General features: G+C 38.4%; 1 protein-coding gene across 3 annotated transcripts; it reads left to right on the forward strand.

The window, feature by feature from the left end:
• Positions 1-1,182: 1,182 nt before the first annotated feature.
• Positions 1,183-17,484, forward strand: adgrg3 (adhesion G protein-coupled receptor G3). Of its 3 annotated transcripts, none has more exons than XM_079600922.1 (12): positions 1,183-1,273; positions 2,218-2,290; positions 2,384-2,474; positions 2,725-2,886; positions 3,027-3,155; positions 3,277-3,325; positions 6,850-6,941; positions 7,047-7,162; positions 7,267-7,538; positions 15,220-15,316; positions 15,403-15,695; positions 17,142-17,484. In XM_079600922.1, the coding sequence occupies exons 1-12, from the start codon at positions 1,216-1,218 to the stop codon at positions 17,264-17,266; spliced, it is 1,557 nt and encodes a 518-aa protein (XP_079457048.1). In that variant the 5' UTR covers positions 1,183-1,215; the 3' UTR covers positions 17,267-17,484. The 3 variants fall into 3 exon arrangements, with proteins under 3 accessions (XP_079457048.1, XP_079457049.1, XP_079457050.1); XM_079600923.1 differs by having other exon boundaries at positions 1,225-1,273; positions 3,030-3,155; positions 17,142-17,410; XM_079600924.1 differs by lacking the exon at positions 1,183-1,273 and having other exon boundaries at positions 2,247-2,290; positions 17,142-17,410.
• The last annotated feature ends 754 nt before the right edge of the window (positions 17,485-18,238 follow it).

Consider the following 18,238-nt stretch of genomic DNA (forward strand, 5'->3'; position numbering starts at 1 on the left):
TGCAACCGGCAACACTACACCTATACCAGCCTAACCACTGTACTAAATACAGATAAAGCTAATGCTAAAAATCTACACTATCCTAACTGATGCAATACTATGCTACTAACTAACTATGCTTCTAACAACACTAACAACTATGCTAAATAACTACCTACACAAAATAATCTAAATAACTATAAATGCTATGCTAACTAGATGCTAAAATACGCTATCCTGATCGTTTTCAAAACTCTTAATTCCAATTTCCAGCTCCTGACTCGCTCTGGTGTTGACGGAACCAGATGCTTTTATACCAGGGGCTGCCAGGGGCGTGGTGAGCTCGCAGCGTCAGAGAGTACCCTACGTCAGAGAGTACCCCTACTTCAGGAGATTCCGTTTAACCTGAAGAGGGCAGCACTCAGACGTTTTTACACCATATATTTGAAAATTAAAACACTTTATACTCAAATGTTAAAAAAAGTACTCGAATCAATGAACAGCATTTATGAAGCTCCATTCGTACAGATCATTAACTAAAAAAAGTTGGTTTAGTGTTTAGTTACCCTTTAAATTAATTTATAAATGAAATAATTAAAAAGGGAAGAAAAAAATAGAAATACACACCTAAATTAAACGAATTAACAAAAAAAAATATAAAAGAAGTAATGTGGAAAATATGCTTCAAAGACTGGCCAAAATAGGGAATTAAAAAACATCTGTCAATGACTTGCTGACGTGAACGAAACCCAGCCATGTATTGGCCATTTCTTGGTTGGCCATCATGTGATCCCATGCCATCTTCGTCGTCCTCCTCTTCCACCTCCTCCACCTCTTCATCTTCCTGCCTGTTAAGTAAGGGCACTCTTACTTAATTACTTAATTTAATCTTTTTGAAAGGTATCTTTTCGTGCGTTTTTTTTTTCAGCCATTTTGTCAGTGCCAAAATTATAATAATAATTATTAAATTATTACATTTTATTATTTAATCAGTTATTCATTCAGTAATGTTTGGATTGTTTTCACCTTAAGATCACATAGAGGTTTGTTTTAGTAAGTTTTTGGTAAAATGCGTCATGGTTCCTTAATTTTAAATGATATGAAGTTAACAGCTATGTTGCACAGGAAGCCACAGGAATCACATGACACAATTTCAGTGTCTGACAGATGCCACACACACACACACACACACACACACACACACACACTAGAGGAATAGAGCATTCAACAAGAGAAATGAGAGGCTTATGTTTAGCTCTTTGGATATATTCCTGCACAATATGGACTGCAGCTTGTGAGTATACATTTCAGTTCGGAGTTTAATCAAGTTATTTTAACACAACAAATGTTGATAATAATCATGTTTACATTATTGTGATATACTAGGACTGCTGGGTAGATGACTTAATCAGTTACTGATTCCAAATTACATGACAAAAAATGTAGTTAGTAACGAATCCCTTACATAACATATTTGAGGTAATATAATCTGACAACTTTTTTTGATTACTCATGGGGTACTTGTCTTCAAGTAAATATATTCGGTCAAAAAAAGTTCAGTGGACATAAGAGTTGAGAAATCCCTGCATTGCATGTAAATATGAAATGACTTGAATTTGTATATTTTAATGTGTTTAGAAGACAAAAGCCTTCCAGAAACAGTAATACGTGATTAAATGACTCACTGAGTGATAATTCAAATAATAAGTTTGTCAGGAGATGATTAGACAACATTGTAGTCTACAACAATTAGACTAGGCTACAATGTTAAGAAAATACAAGTTAAATGATTTTTTTGTAAATCCAGTGATCAAATGCTGGTCTCAATTTTCAGTGGCTGGTCTGTAGGCCTATATGTAATTCCACAAACCTGGAAGACCTCCTGAACAAATATAAGCAGTCGGCTTTTTTAGAAAGGAAAATCTGAAAAGATAAAAAAGTAGTTGGGAGAATCAATGAATTATGAATAATATACTGCCATTGTAAGAATAACGTAATCATGTAATCAATAAAATGGTTACTAGTCTGATTACGAGTATTTTAAAATGTAATGCAATCTAATTGCCGGTACAAGCATAATAATTTACAAGAATCTGACTACGTAATCCAGATTACATGTAATCAGTTACTACCCAGCTCTGCTAGCATGTAAGAATGTTTATAAATATGTGTTTGAATTTTACGGTTTGGGTTTTCATTTATTACAAAGACAATTTACCACCAATGATTTGACATCAGTTTCTACAGGTCAGCCTTTTTGTCATGAGGTTCCAGACAAATGTATGGAAAATAATGATTTTCCACTTCCACAGTAAGTTATTTTAACAAGTGAAAAGTTTTTAAATGCTTTTAAATGTTATTATTTTTAAATAATACTTAAAGGCATAAAGTATGTTTTTAACAGGTGTATAGAAAAAGCCATGAGACAATGCCAGCAACCAAAATTGCGATTAAAAAGTCCAAACTATTTCTTTAAAAACATTGACTCCTCAGAGGTAAGACTAAATATATACTTCTTAAACATGATTTAACATGCATTACACAATCCACAGACAAAGTCCATGTTTGAACAGTACTATCACATACATGTATATTTGTGTGGTCTGATTGATAAACGTGTAAAACCAATTATAACAAAACAAGAAACAGAAGTTGAACTTCAAGTGTCGATATACTGTAGGTTTTTAATACAGGAAGATCAATAAGGTGACGCACTAGATGTTGTCTTCACCTTTGTTTTTGCAGGCAACACTGGATACAGAAAAGGGATATATAATCAACATCACCTCTGAAGCATTACAAAGGAGCAGAAATGAACAGGGGGGAAACAATGATTCAAATGTGAACTTGATTGTGTCTCTTCTCAATGAGACCTTATTCAGGGTCAGCAGCAGTTCAGACATGGAGGTACACAGAAGTACTTTATCTCTGTCCTCCAAAGACTTGTTTAATTGTCAAATTAAATGTGAATTTTTCTTCTTTGTGGAACATCTGCATGTCATAACACTGGTTTCTTTGGATCATTTGTCATTGTGGTATTGACACAGAAGGGAAATGCCTCAAAAGATAGAGACCCAGTATTGCATGGGCGAAACGTGTTGGGAGTTTGGCTTGGTGGGAAAGAAGTTCACAACCTTTCTCAGCCTGTTCAGCTTAGATTCAGGAATAGCAATGAGGTGAGATGCTTTCACGTCACACCATAATGCCACTGTAAAATAAAATACAGCTTGGCCTTGTGGCTTTTATTTATCAACTGCCAGTTTTCACGTCTATAAAAGTGCAACTTCATAATTGCAGAATGAAAATGGACTCTGTGTCTTCTGGCATCTCGATGGAGACGGCAGAGGTCAGTATGATTTTCACACCATCTTCAGAGCGAAACATTTATTATTAGATTAAATGAAGCATGAAATCTCTCTTTATAAACTGAAACAAATTTACTATCCTCCAGCATCTAGATCAATCTCAAAAGTAGTGCAATATGTGTGCGTGTGTTTTATTTGAAATATTAATTTAAAGAAATATTATTTTTCCACCTCAGGCTCAAAGTAACAGGATGGATGCAGCCCCTTTAATATACACATTAGGCTGCAAAAATATATACGTTGTTTTTTTTAGTGGTTAATTTAGTAAACTATTAAACCAGTCCACAAAATGTTATCACAATCTAGTACCACTAGTACTAACGTTAAGCCTAATCTAAAAGTGCTGATTTATTTCAGCCCCAAATTTGGAATTCCTCGAAATTCTTTGAATTCTGGTAAAATCAGTTTTATTGTTTCTTATATTTAATCACATTATAATACCAATAAAAACAAACTAAACTTTCTCATTTGGTGCCAATTCAAAATGCTTCAGATAGTTGATGGAACACAACTCAAGTCTGAGGGTTTTTTTTACAGGAAAGGAAGGGCAAAGCCTGTAATATTTAACCACTTTATGGTAATGTGCTATTTGTGTTATTTAAGGTTAACCAAGCCTGCTTACCCAAAGTTTATTTAGAGCTGCCCATGACGAATTATTTTCATAGTCAACTGGTAGTTGTTCATTTAAGCCATTAGTTGACTAGTCACACCTTTAGGATGTTCATTGAATTACTTAAATATACTGTATTCCGGAAGGTACATTAGTATACTAAACTATAATAATGAGCCTTTAAAATATACAATAAGTGCATAAAGCACATGCAGTTTGCAATATCAATCAGCATAACAGACAATTAACATTTATTTACCTGTTTTTGAACAGGTAAAATAACTATCCTAAACCTTACTTCCATACGGGTCACGGCACTTATGTAGCTTATCCAACTCTGCCCCTTAAGAAATTTCACACTAATAATAACAGTTCATCTCCATTTATTGGCTCTGGACAAAATGGGCTCTGGACACTTTGTCCGAGGAATATCCATTGCTCTAACCTCTTGCCACGTCATATGCAATATTGACTGGGAAGAGTAAGGGGCCGTTCACACAGAACGCGTTTTTCCATTCCACTGGGCTACTTTCCCATTGTTTTTCAATGTAAACACACTCTAAACTGACGTTGCGCTCGCGTATTTTGCAGCATCTCACGCACGACACGGCGTTATAAAAACCAGGTGCTCAAGTTAAAAGAAGTTCAATTGTTAAAAAACACTCTAGACCTTGCGCTTTTGTTCCCGTTCCATACCGGCGTTTTAACAGTGAAAACACGTTCTGTGTGAAGTGAACCGGCCCTAAGAAGAGAACATGCATCCGGCTTCGCCAGCTTCAATGGGCATTCTGAGGCCAGGTATAACAATATAACAAAACCAGTATAACAAGTATTCAGTATAACATATACTGTTATTACTAGCCCAATTGAACCAGCCCAATTACTACTCAAAACCAGTCCAATTACAACTCATAACCAGTCCAATTACTACTCAAAACCAGCCCAATTACTACTCAAAACCAGCCTAATTACAACTCAAAACCAGCCCAATTACTACTCAAAACCAGCCTAATTACAACTCAAAACCAGCCCAATTACAACTCAAAACCAGCCCAATTACTACTCAAACCCAGCCTAATTACTTCTCAAAACCAGCCCAATTACAACTCAAAACCAGCCCAATTACAACTCAAAACCAGCCCAATTACTACTCAAAACCAGCCTAATTACAACTCAAAACCAGCCCAATTACAACTCAAAACCAGCCCAATTACTACCCAAAACCAGTCCAACTACAACTCATACCCAGTCCAATTACTACTCAAAACCAGCCCAATTACAACTCAAAACCAGCCCAATTACAACTCAAAACCAGTCCAATTACAACTCAAAACCAGCCCAATTACTACTCAGAGCCAGCCTAATTACTACTCAAAACCAGCCCAATTACTACTCAAAACCAGCCCAATTACAACTCAAAACCAGCCCAATTACTACTCAAAACCAGCCCAATTAAAACTCAAAACCAGCCCAATTACAACTCAAAACCAGCCCAATTACAACTCAAAACCAGCCCAATTGCTACTCAAAACCAGTCCAATTACAACTCATACCCAGTCCAATTACTACTCAAAACCAGCCCAATTACTACTCAAAACCAGCCCAATTACAACTCAAAACCAGCCCAATTGCTACTCAAAACCAGTCCAATTACAACTCATACCCAGTCCAATTACTACTCAAAACCAGCCCAATTACTACTCAAAACCAGCCCAATTACAACTCAAAACCAGCCCAATTGCTACTCAAAACCAGTCCAATTACAACTCATACCCAGTCCAATTACTACTCAAAACCAGCCCAATTACAACTCAAAACCAGCCCAATTAAAACTCAAAACCAGCCCAATTACTACTAAAAACCAGACCAATTACTACTCATACCGAGCCCAATTACAACTCATACCCAGTCCAATTACAACTCATACCCAGTCCAATTACTACTCAAAACCAGCCCAATTACAACTCAAAACCAGCCCAATTACTACTCATACCCAGCCCAATTACTACTAAAAACCAGACCAATTACTACTCATACCGAGCCCAATTACAACTCAAAACCAGTCCAATTCAATGTAATTCCTGCGCTCCCCAAAAACATAGCGTGCAACATCAATAAGCGTCCTACTTAAACTAAGTACCTTAACTAAAAGATCCTATACCCAACATTACATGACTATATACATGAATATAAGTATTTACTATATTATGATGATGACCAAATAAATGAAACCCCATGGAAACATTTTTTTTGGGGGGTAGTCACTACAGATAAAAAAAAGTAAAATTATTATTTTTCTTTTTTTTTACCAGTTACACTCGCTCATTCAAGTTACAAATGGCCGCACATACTCTCACATTAAAAATAAGGTGGATAGAGAGAAATGCAGGTTAAAATGTATAATGTTTAAATTTAGTGGCTAAGACTGCTACTTACATCTTTCAAATGATAAGCCACGTTTGAGGTCGATGAATGATAGGCGAACGTTTGGATTTTCTGTCCGACATAATTACCACATGGACCAGTTGTATTAAAAGTCTGTCCGTCACAGACTTCGCCACTTCATGTGGAGTTTTTTTTAATCTGCAACAACTGACCAAATAAAACCTGGTTGACCAAGCCTCTTCTCATCAACTAAAGTTTGGTTGACTAATAGGAGGGTTTCGCTTGTGTTGCCCTGAAGTTGACAGGAAAGATAGTGTGAAGATAAAGTGGAACAGAGTAGTATTTGGAGCATCTGCAACGTCACTGTTTTCTCAGAATGACCTATATACTGTATTTTGTAACAGTCATTGTGAAACTAATGTCCTTATTTACAGACAGTTCTCATTTGAATAGATGTTTTTGCATCGAGTTAGTGTACATGTAATGTGTGTGTGTGTGTGTGTGTGTCAGGTAACTGGAGAACAGACGGCTGTGAGACTAGCATTGACAACAGAGACTTTGTGTGCAGTTGTAATCATCTGAGCTTTTTTGCAGTGCTCATTGTAAGTGCATTTGTCATAAAATGGCCTTTTTTGGTTTTAAAAACATTGACTTTCAGATTAAACTTGGCTGCTTGTAACTGATTTGAATGCTCTCATTTCTTAAAGAGTCCTCAAATTCCTGAAGGGTCTCATATAATCCATCTCAACTACATTTCATACGTTGGCTCTGCCCTTTCAATCGCATTTACAGCGCTTATGATTGTCATGTTTCTGTGCCAACGGTAATCTTATTATTACTTCAAATAAATGTAAGACACAGTTTCAGAATGAGATGTTCTGTGGTACAGATATGCATAGATAATGTCTTTCAACATCCTCTCAACAGGAAGAAGCAATGTGAACATTCAGTCTTCATTCATGTTCAACTCTCGGGTTCCTTATTCTTGCTGCACATCTCATTCTTGTGCAGCGTGTGGTTTTCGGGTCAAGGAGACACTGAGTCAGTGTGTCAGGCTCTAGGACTTCTCCTACACTGGTGTCTTTTAGCCACTTTCACTTGGACAGCCATTGAGGGCTTCAACCTGTATCTGCTGCTGGTGCGGGTCTTCAACATCTACATCAAGAGATACATGCTCAAACTAAGTCTTGTGGGATGGGGTGAGTTCACATTCACATTCTGAAGTCAATATACACCATTCCCACATTACTCATGGGCCCTACGATTTCCACGACGCATTGGACGGAATCACGGTCATAAAAACGGAATTTACTGTATAACATGGAATGTCACAGAATTTGGCGAAATTTGGATGAATCAAACAAACGTAGGGCTGTACACTTAGGGCCCTTTCACACCTACCTTGTTTGATCCGGATTTTCGCACTTTTCAGTTTGATCCGAATCAAAATTAGGTGTGAAACCTCCCCCGGACCACGGTCCGGATCAAACAGACGAAATTTGGTCAGACGAAAAGAGGTAGTCTCGGTCCGGATCAAACTGAACAAAGATTTGGTTCGTTTCTAGTGTGAACGCATTTTCTGTATGGTTCGTACTTTCAGAGCATTTACAGGAAGTTCCGGTGGTTCCCGCAGGATTGATTGCAGTCTTCTCCTCCTTTCCTGCCGGCAACGATAAAATGTTTGCACAACAAGGACGTTAATTTGGCGAATTTGAACTAGCCTCGAGTGTAGTTGGTGCTGCAGGTGGTAATGCCGTAATACCGTTTTCCTCAGTCGCTTTGGTGCATTTCTCACATCACTATTTACATTTGCACAACAGTTAATGCAGTTCTCAAAACAATTAGTACAAACTGCAAAACCTAGTTGATAACCTGCAAAAGCGTGTCACTTGCTCAAAATGGATTCATGTCAATGAAAGTTGACCAAGATGAAAAGTCCTGATACCATTGTTTATGAACAAGATAGTCAAATGGCTTTGTCATGTTTTCATTATGACAGTTTACTACTGTAAATGTTTTCCAATGCAAAAAAGTCAGATCATGGTGACACTACCTGAAAATGTTCAAGACAGCACTATATACTATTTGCACAGCCATTTGAAAAATACAGTAAAGTTACAGATTACTGTATTTAGTGAGGTAACTGAGTACAAGACGCTGAATGTTTCACATTTTTACTGCATATGCTCTTTACTATTCTAATTTGTTCACAGCATTGTGCAAAATAAAAAAAATACACCCTTATTTACAACAAACATAAACTCCCTTTGGGTAGAGCTGTGCACAACTGTAAACAATATTGCAGTACATATTGGAACTGAACATACAACATACATAGTACTGTAGTCATTCATGCACATCCAGACGTTCCTCTCTGTCTGGCCGCATAATTTCATCTACATCACAGCGAATAACAGCGAATATCATCTCTTGCAATGCAGCGAGGAAAGTATCTCCTCGAGTGGCGAATCCACCCTCTGCAGGACATCCATGGCCGCTAGCAGGGCCATTTGGGTTTGTGGATGCCGGTCATATACCTTCCACCTCCAGGAAGAAAAAAACTTCTCTATTGGATTTAGGAATGGTGAGTAGGGAGGGAGATATCCCACCAGCATCCTATCATGTGCTGCAAACCACTGTCTGACGACATCTGAGTGGTGAAAACGCACATTATCCAAAACAACAACATGCTTGCTCAGATGGTCTCCAGTTAGACCCCTCTCATTCTCAGGGATTATGTCCCTGTAAAGAGTGTCTAAAAAAGTCAGCAGATGTTGTGTGTTGATGGACCAAGACGGGGGATATGGGTGAGGACGCCGTTTTCTGAGATGGCTGCACACATAGTAATATTCCCTCCTCGTTGGCCTGGGACATCAATGGTTGCTCTCTGTCCAATGCGATTCCTTCCACGTCTTCTACCTTTTGCCAGATTGAAACCCGCCTCATCAAGGTATATGAATGTGTGCAGCGGTTCCCTGGCCTCCAGCTCCAGTACATGCTTTATTACAGAAGAGGGAGTGAAAAAAATAACAGCTTTTCCAGTGTAACAATGCATTTTGGACAAAATATTGTACAGTATGCACTGTGAATACACACACACAGAACTGTCATGTAAGTGTAGTGCATGACACTACTCAAAGTAAACAGTTTACAGCACTGAACATTAGAATATGCATAACACATACATGTTTTACCTGTACATACTGGTGACGGATCTCCTTCACTCTGTCGCTGTTCCGTTCAAATGGCACATTGTACAATTGTTGCATGCGCATTTCATTCCTCCTGAGCACTCTGTCAATTGTAGCGGCTGAAACAGATTCAATATTCCCAAAGATGTTGTCATCCTCTATAACAGCACTTTGTATCTCTCAACTTTATGGCATTGTTTGCAATCACCATTGCACAAATGGCTTCCTCTTGTTGCGGAGTAAAAATGGGCCCTCTTCCACCTCTGCAAGGTTGTCTTGCAATCCTGTGGTGCAGAGTAAAATTACAGTAAATATGGCAAATCTTTACTGTAGCACTACTGTACACTACAATACACTAAATCTGTGATGCAGTAAAGCTGTACGTCTAAAAAGTTATTGTCCCACTGCAAGCTTCATGTATGACACAATGTCAGTAGTGCAGTGCAGATTGTTTTGTGCTGAATTACTGTCCATTTATACACACCTGTTCTCCCGACGAAATGTTTGAATAATTGAATTTACAGTGGTTCTCCCATCATTTGGCTGCAGCCTTCGACCAGCCTCAGCCATTGTGAGGCCGTGATTGACAACATGATCCACAATTGTAGCCCTGATTTCATCAGGGATCTGCCTATGTACTTGGCACCCGCACCCTCACCCTCACCCTCACCCTCACCCGCACCCTCACCCGCACCCTCACCCGCACCCTCACCCGCACCCTCACCCTCACCCTCACCCTCACCCACACCCTCACCCTCACCCTCACCCTCACCCTCACCCACACCCTCACCCTCACCCACACCCTCACCCTCACCCTCACCCACACCCTCACCCTCACCCACACCCTCACCCTCACCCTCACCCTCACCCTCACCCTCACCCACACCCTCACCCTCACCCTCACCCTCACCCTCACCCGCACCCTCACCCGCACCCTCACCCGCACCCTCACCCACACCCTCACCCACACCCTCACCCACACCCACACCCTCACCCACACCAGCACCCACACCCTCACCCGCACCCTCACCCGCACCCACACCCACACCCGCACCCGCACCCTCACCCTCACCCGCACCCTCACCCGCACCCACACCCTCACCCGCACCCTCACCCGCACCCGCACCCTCACCCTCACCCTCACCCTCACCCGCACCCTCACCCTCACCCTCACTTCAGCGCTACGATTGCCTGATGCACAAAAGAGTGTTTTAACTTCACCTTATTAAATTTGGGAACTCTATACCTCCGCTTTGACGGTAGTAGTTCGAACTCTTTGTACAAAATATGCATGGGATTAGAAACTATATTGTTAGCCAGCCTGAGAATGTTATTGTGATAAGTTAAGTCATAAATCTTGTCAAGCGGCTGACCCATTATCTTTGAGCAGATTTTGAATTGATTAAAAACCTTTGTTTTTAACATGACAGACATACTTTTATACCAAATAGAATTGCAGTATTGCAGTAAACTCAGTATCACAGACCTAAAAAACAGCAGAAGAATCTGCCTTCTTACTCCAAAAGACCTAAGACGGCGAAGAAAATAGATTCTCTGCTTTGTCTTTTTACATAGAGTCTCAATGTGATCTTTCCAGGATAATATATCATCTATGGTCACTCCCAAATACTTATATGTCTTGACCAGTCTAATTTCCTCTTTATGAATAAAGACAGGCACTATATCTGCCTTTGACCCAAATACAATCTCCTCAGTTTTACTCGTGTTGATGATAAGAGCGTTATTCTCACACCACTCAATCAATTTACTTACACCGTGTTGATGGACCTCAGGACTATCTAAGTCATTCAACACAGATATTAGGACAGTATCATCAGAGTACTTCAAAATATACTGATTTACAGTTTTTCTCAGTCGCTTTGGTGCATTTCTCACATCATTATTTACATTTGCACAACAGTTAGTTCAACCTCCACAACATTTAGTCATTTGTGCACATCATAGTAGCAGTTTCTCATTCCTTCGAACAAATTGCAAATGCTTTTGGACATGCATCAATTGCTTTCATACAACTCTCTGCTGTTTTATAACATTATCATTTGCTTATGTCATGTCAGTCAAAATTAACTATACTTGTGAATGCTGAATAGTCATTCCATATAAAACTAATAGTCCTCCTTTCATTGCTTGAGTCATTACATACAAAAATGTTGAACTAGTTGTCAAAATCTGTCAAGCAAATTTAAAAAAAAAAATTAAATCATTTTTGAAAATGTCTCCTAAGTTGAACAATTTATCTTAGGTGAATCTCAACTTTCACTGATGCGAAGGGGTGTGTGAAGCATTACTGTAGTTGCAACCAATGATAAGCAACTTCTCTACAATCACTGTCAGAGCTGAATCCCATAAACCCCCACTTTACAAGCATATATGAACCAAGCAGGACATAGTGTGTTCCATTTCAACGCATTCTCATACAGAAATGGAAGGCCAGCCTCGTGGAAGAGGGGTGTGGGTGAGGGTGCGAGTGCGGTGCAGGACGGGGACGGGGAAGGGGAAGGGGAAGAAGAGGCCAAGTACATAGGCGGATCCCTGATGAAATCAGGGGTACAATTGTGGATCAATTGTGGTACAAATGTTAGGGGTACAACAGGGGTACAAATGTTGTCAATCACGGCCTCACAATGAAACATCTGCTGACTTTGTTAGACGCTCTTTACAGGGACATAATCCCTGAGGATGAGAGGGGTCTAACTGGAGACCATCTGAGCAAGCATGTTGTTGTTTTGGATTGCATTGCAAGAGATGATATTCGCTGTTATTCGCTGTGATGCAGATGAAATTATGCGGCCAGACAGAGAGGAACGTCTGGATGTGCATGAATGATTACAGTACTATGTATGTTGTATGTTCATTTCCAATATGTACTGCAATATTGTTTACAGTTGTGCACAGCTCTACCCAAAGGGAGTTTATGTTTGTTGTAAATAAGGGTGTATTTTTTTATTTCACAATGCTGTGAACAAATTAGAATAGTAAAGAGCATATGCAGTAAAAATGTGAGACATACATATTCAGTGTCTTGTACTCAGTTACCTCACTAAATACAGTAATGTGTAACTTTACTGTATTTTTCAAATGGCTGTGCAAATTGTATATAATGCTGTCTTGAGCATTTTCAGGTAGTGTCACCAATATCTGACTTTTTTGCATTGGAAAACATTTACAGAGTAAACTGTCATAATGAAAACATGACAAAGCCATTTGACTATCTTGTTCATAAACAATGGTGTCAGGACTTTTCATCTTGATGACACTGACACTTTCATTGAAATAAATACTTGCTTTTGAGGAATGAGCGATCCATTTTGAGCAAGTGACACGCTTTTGCAGGTTATCCACTAGGTTTTGCAGTTTGTACTAATTGTTTTGAGAACTGCATTAACTGTTGTGCAAATGTAAATAGTGATGTGAGAAATGCACCAAAGCGACTGAGAAAAACTGTAACATGTCCGTTCGACAATTGTCGGTATATATAATGTAAAAAGTATGGCAGAACTAACGCAACCTTGCGGTACTCCGACATTTGTGATAATTTCAGACGACACGGTTTTATTCACCCAGACTCTTTGAACTCTATCTGTGAGAAATGAAGTATACCACTGAATCAGATAAGGGTTCACCCTCAGCTGTACGAGTTTTAACACTAGTCTGTCAACCTGTATGGTGTTAAATGCAGAAGAGAAGTCCAAGAACAAAGTTCTCACAGTTGTTCTTGGTTTATCTAGATTTTTAGAGATAATATGCACTAAAGCAGCAACTGCATCTTCAGTACTTCAGCTCTGACAGTGAGTGTAGAGAAGTGGCTCATCATTGGTTGCAACTAATGCTTCACACACCCCTTCTCATCAGTGAAAGTTGAGATTCACCTGAGAGAAATTGTTCAATTTAGGAGACATTTTCAGAAAAAAAAAAGATTAAAAAAAAGTGTAAAATTAGCTTGACAGATTTTGACAACTAGTTCAACATTTTTGTATGTAATGACTCAAGCAATGAAAGGAGGACTATTAGTTTTATATGGAATGACTATTCAGCATTCACAAGTATAGTTCATTTTGACTGACATGACATAAGCAAATGATAATGTTATAAAACAGCAGAGAGTTGTATGAAAGCAATTGATGCATGTCCAAAAGCATTTGCAATCTGTTGGAAGGAATGAGAAACTGCTACTATGATGTGCACAAATGACTAAATGTTGTGGAGGTTGAACTAACTGTTGTGCAAATGTAAATAGTGATGTGAGAAATGCACCAAAGCGACTGAGAAAAACTGTAATAAGAGTATAGTGGCAACGCTACGCGTCTGTTCATTCATTTTTGTCAAAGTTACCCGCCGATTTGACAACACGCTAACGTCAGACGCACGTCTGTTTACAAACCAATCAATGTCGAGATGCCGCCCGCATAGATGATGACGACAGGACGCAAGCATGTCATGTAAAGTTATTTAGTGCGCTCACATAATTGCAGTGTGAAACCAAACCAAAACTTACAGAATGTATCAAAACATGAACCTTGGTGCGGACTTTCAGGTGTGAAAACACCCTTAATCAAAATGCAATATGAAATATAGCTGCAATAAGCAATTATGTGGCCAAGCACAAAGAAGGCATGACAAGTCATACCATCATGGCTAGGAGATTCAGACCAACTGTAACAATGATATATTAAGATATATTAATATATCATATATTAAGATAATTTTAGGCAAAATGGCTGAAAAATCATAAATACTAGTAATTTGATTTAATGGTTTATCACTTTTGATCAATAGGTGGTGCTGTGACCAAATTGGTGTGGTGTGGTCAGAGTGAGGTGACAATGACATATTCAAAGTTTGGTGTCAACGTGCCAAAGCTTTGCAGAGATACAGCCTCAGAGTCGGTTTGGTATCGTGCCATCAATTTTGTTAATGCGTTATAACAGTTTTGGCTATCGATGCGAAATCCATCAATTTTTGTCGGCATGGTCTGAAGATGACCTGACTCAAATTTGGTGAAAATCGGACGAACGGCCCAGGATAAGTTAGAAACATTTTTTGTTTTAAGTTTTTAGTTTAAAAAAAAAATCTAAATGGTGGACAAGATGTTCGGCCGACTATGGCAGATATGATATGATATGTTCTCGACACTAGCCAATGAATCTATTAAGACCAGTTTCATTACAATCAGCTAATTAAATCCAAAGTTACTTGCATGTATGGAAATCTCATTATAGCTTTTGACCACAAGGTGGCGCTGCCAAGAAACATTTTCAATCAATTTTCGATGCAATCGAATCATCTTGAGCCAAGGAACTAGAGGAAAAATTTTTTTTTGTTTCTAGCCCTTACGCCATAATCATAAGTGAATCTTTGGACAGTTGGTGGCGCTAGAGGGATACAGTTAGATACTCCCAAAATTGCTGTGGTTAATGTTCAGACTGTCCTCGATCTGTGTGCCAAATTTCATAACTTTCCCACAAGCACGGGGAATAGACTTCCAGAGCGGAAAAATATAAGATAAGATTGGGAAGAATAATAAAAACGGCAATTATTACAATAAGTGCTTATGCATCTTCAGTGCTTGGCCCCTAACTAGTGTTTGAATATTAAACTGCAGAAAGACTGGATGTATCTGAGCATTGTGTGTATTCGATCTATTTACTGTATTAATCTTCTCCTACAGGCGTTCCCACGTTTACAGTGATGATATGCGGTGTGACTAAAGCGTATGGCAAATATTCCTTCCACATGGATAAAGAAAACTCGACAGCCACACAATTGTAAGGTCAATCTATTCAAATGACACTGCACTTCTCTTTCTGCGTCATCTCCTGAGCGTGTGTGTGTGTGTTTTATTATGGTGTAGATGCTGGGTGACCACACCGATAGTGAGCTACATTACAGTGAACGGTTATCTGGGACTGGTGTTGCTCTTCAACGTGGCTATGCTGGCGGTGGTGCTGGGTAAGATTCGCCAGTTGAGATCACAGGCTCCTCAGGTTAAAGACCATCAGAGGAGGGCATGGAAAGACTGGGTGTCTCTACTGGGACTCAGCTGTGCTCTGGGAGTGCCGTGGGGTCTGGCCTTCTTCACACACTTCACACACCCATTGAGTCTCACTGCGCTCTATGTTTTCACCATTCTCAACGGTTTTCAGGGTAAGAACACGTTTCAATGCTCACGGAAACAAAAGCGTGTGTTAATGAAGCACAAGCATACACAGGCCTAAATGGCACATTCATAAACAGAGTACAAAAACAAAACAAAAAACAGCACAAATACTGTAGAAAAATAACAGATATAACATATATTATAGAATGAAAAGTGTACAAGCTTTAAATGTGAATTCAGTAATTCGCGTCTGGTGCGCATTATAACCTGTTAGATCGAGGGCTGCCGACTCATGCATTCAGTCTGACACACACACACACACACAAACACACTTGCCACTGTTCTCACGCTCTCACGCATCACATCTTCACACACAGTAAAAACCACTGCAGAACATAGAGGGCATTACAACACGCTGACTGACAAGACAACACGTTTCAATCTCCAAATCGGTGTTTCAACCACGGACACACGGAAGTAAAACCGCCTGTGAACAAAGTCATTGTCTCAGAAAAGCCATTCGGCGTGAGAAAGAAAAATGTACTTTAGCATTTTGCAAAAAAATATGCATTCTACATTATAATTTACTTACTTAACCTAGATAATTAAGTCATTGTTATTAAATAATAGTATAATACCCATGTTTGGTTTGTTAATATAGGCCTACAGTGTGTTTGCTGTCTTTATCAGTTTGCCTAAAGAACTATAAGCCTTTATACATGGTCACTTGTGAAATGTTAAATAGAACACAGAAATCATATTTAAAATAATTGATTACAAATATGTCCGATTTCTGGCAGCAACCGTAATAAAAATATCCATGCAGTCCAAATATCCATTACAATCCAAAATGTAAAAGTGGACACTTTTTAAAGATTTAAACTTTGGAACATGGACTGTATTTAAAACTGTTATTAAACACTGTAACTTAATCACTTTTCCCTTGAAAAGTAAAGTAAGGTGTTTTCTGTCATTTAATTACAGTATTTCTGGTGTAAATGCATTAAATACCGCATAGACTAAAACAATAGTGGATTTAACATTTTATGTCTAATGTGAAAATGTGTGTTTTTAATGTAACCTTCTCCCTTCACAAATTTGGTCAGTTCAAGAATAATTTATGCAATTTTATATTTATTTAAAAAGAATAAAAAGAGCAGTTCATGCCTATCATTGTCAACTGGTCGAGGTTGATACAGGATTTATAAAGTTGTTAAAACAGCGCATATATTAATGTTTTTTATCTTTCATTTTTATCTTATCGTTTACATAGATTAATCTCCTTGCACTTACCATTTGTTGAAAAAGAAAAAATGTAGACTTTTGAAAGGCATATTTTGTTCCCTTTTTGCATTAAGTGCCAGATGCTTATTTATTATATTTGTGTTTTTTGGGCCCTAAATGAACAACGTGAGGCATGGGCTCTTGATGAAAGATGTCTTTGGCATTAATAGGCTACAAATTACTTCATCTCTGTTCTTTTCATCCTCTAGGTATCTTAATTTTCATGTGGTTCTTGACTCTCACGTGTCAAATACGGAAAGAGAAACAAATCTCATCTAAAGGCACCATCCAGGTCAGCTTCCAGAGCAATGAAGAATATGTGACTACAAGATAACCAGCGGCCTTGGTGGATCCATCAAACCTTCATGTATTTCTTTTTTGTATTCATATTTTACATGTAGATCTTTGTGATTTTTAACCTGGGGTCTGCAGAGCCTCGGGGGACTGCAAGGGGGCGCTATAGGAAATCTGCATATAGTTTTAATAGGGGGGGTATTTATTTCTAAATGTTGATATATAATTTTTTTATTAAATTCCAGAATAGTTATTTTCATTGCGATTGTAACGTCTGGCTTACTATATATATATATATATATATATATATATATTAGTATATAATTATATTCATTGTGAAAAATGCAAATAAATAAATCTAAAATTGTTCTAACATTCTAACTTTACAACAAAACTGAACAACAGCCGAAATGCATTATTTTCCTGTTATCACTGTAAAACTGTATTGTATAAAGCTCTATATAAATAAAAGTGAATTGACTGGGTAAAAAACAAAAACCTGTTGACTTTAGCTACATATATTTAGTAGCCTACACTGAAAAAAAGTTAATTATTCTTAGGAAACCCTACATTTTATGAATTTTGCACACATATACAGTAAATGGATTTTTACAGGTATATAGCTTTATATTTTTGCGAGGGTTTCATCTTATTTGGGGGTCCTTGCTCTTAAATGAAAGAACAATCAAATAGCTTAACTTTAACAGGAGAGCTCAGCATCTGAGGATCAGTGTGGTTTCGACCATAGACATCATATAGATAGACGCCCTATCGACCGCTACTGCCTATTAGCGCGGTCGAGCCGTGGGGCCGCCATCTTAAACCGGTCACCCGCTCCACTCAGTGTAATCTGTATGGCCGGTGCAATGAGCGATCAGCGCATTTAATTAATCATACCTCACTGAATACCGAACTGATTTTCACGCGGGGTTTTTTTCTGCAAATGTCATTCATGTAGCTATGATACAGGACACATGGTTCGGCATATTTTAATATTCATAGTAGGCTTAAC

The sequence above is a fragment of the Phoxinus phoxinus genome (genome assembly GCF_949152265.1).
Source record: "Phoxinus phoxinus genome assembly, chromosome: 2".
NCBI classification, from domain to species: Eukaryota; Metazoa; Chordata; class Actinopteri; order Cypriniformes; family Leuciscidae; genus Phoxinus; species Phoxinus phoxinus.

What these genes read in the sequence shown, in the direction of transcription:
- adgrg3 (XM_079600922.1), top strand. Translation starts at nt 1,216, where the DNA reads ATGAGAGGCTTATGTTTAGCTCTTTGGATATATTCCTGCACAATATGG. An exon ending in GATTCAGGAATAGCAATGAG is followed by an intron (nt 3,156 to 3,276) that starts GTGAGATGCTTT and finishes TCATAATTGCAG; the next exon opens with AATGAAAATGGACTCTGTGT. An exon ending in GTCATGTTTCTGTGCCAACG is followed by an intron (nt 7,163 to 7,266) that starts GTAATCTTATTA and finishes TCCTCTCAACAG; the next exon opens with GAAGAAGCAATGTGAACATT.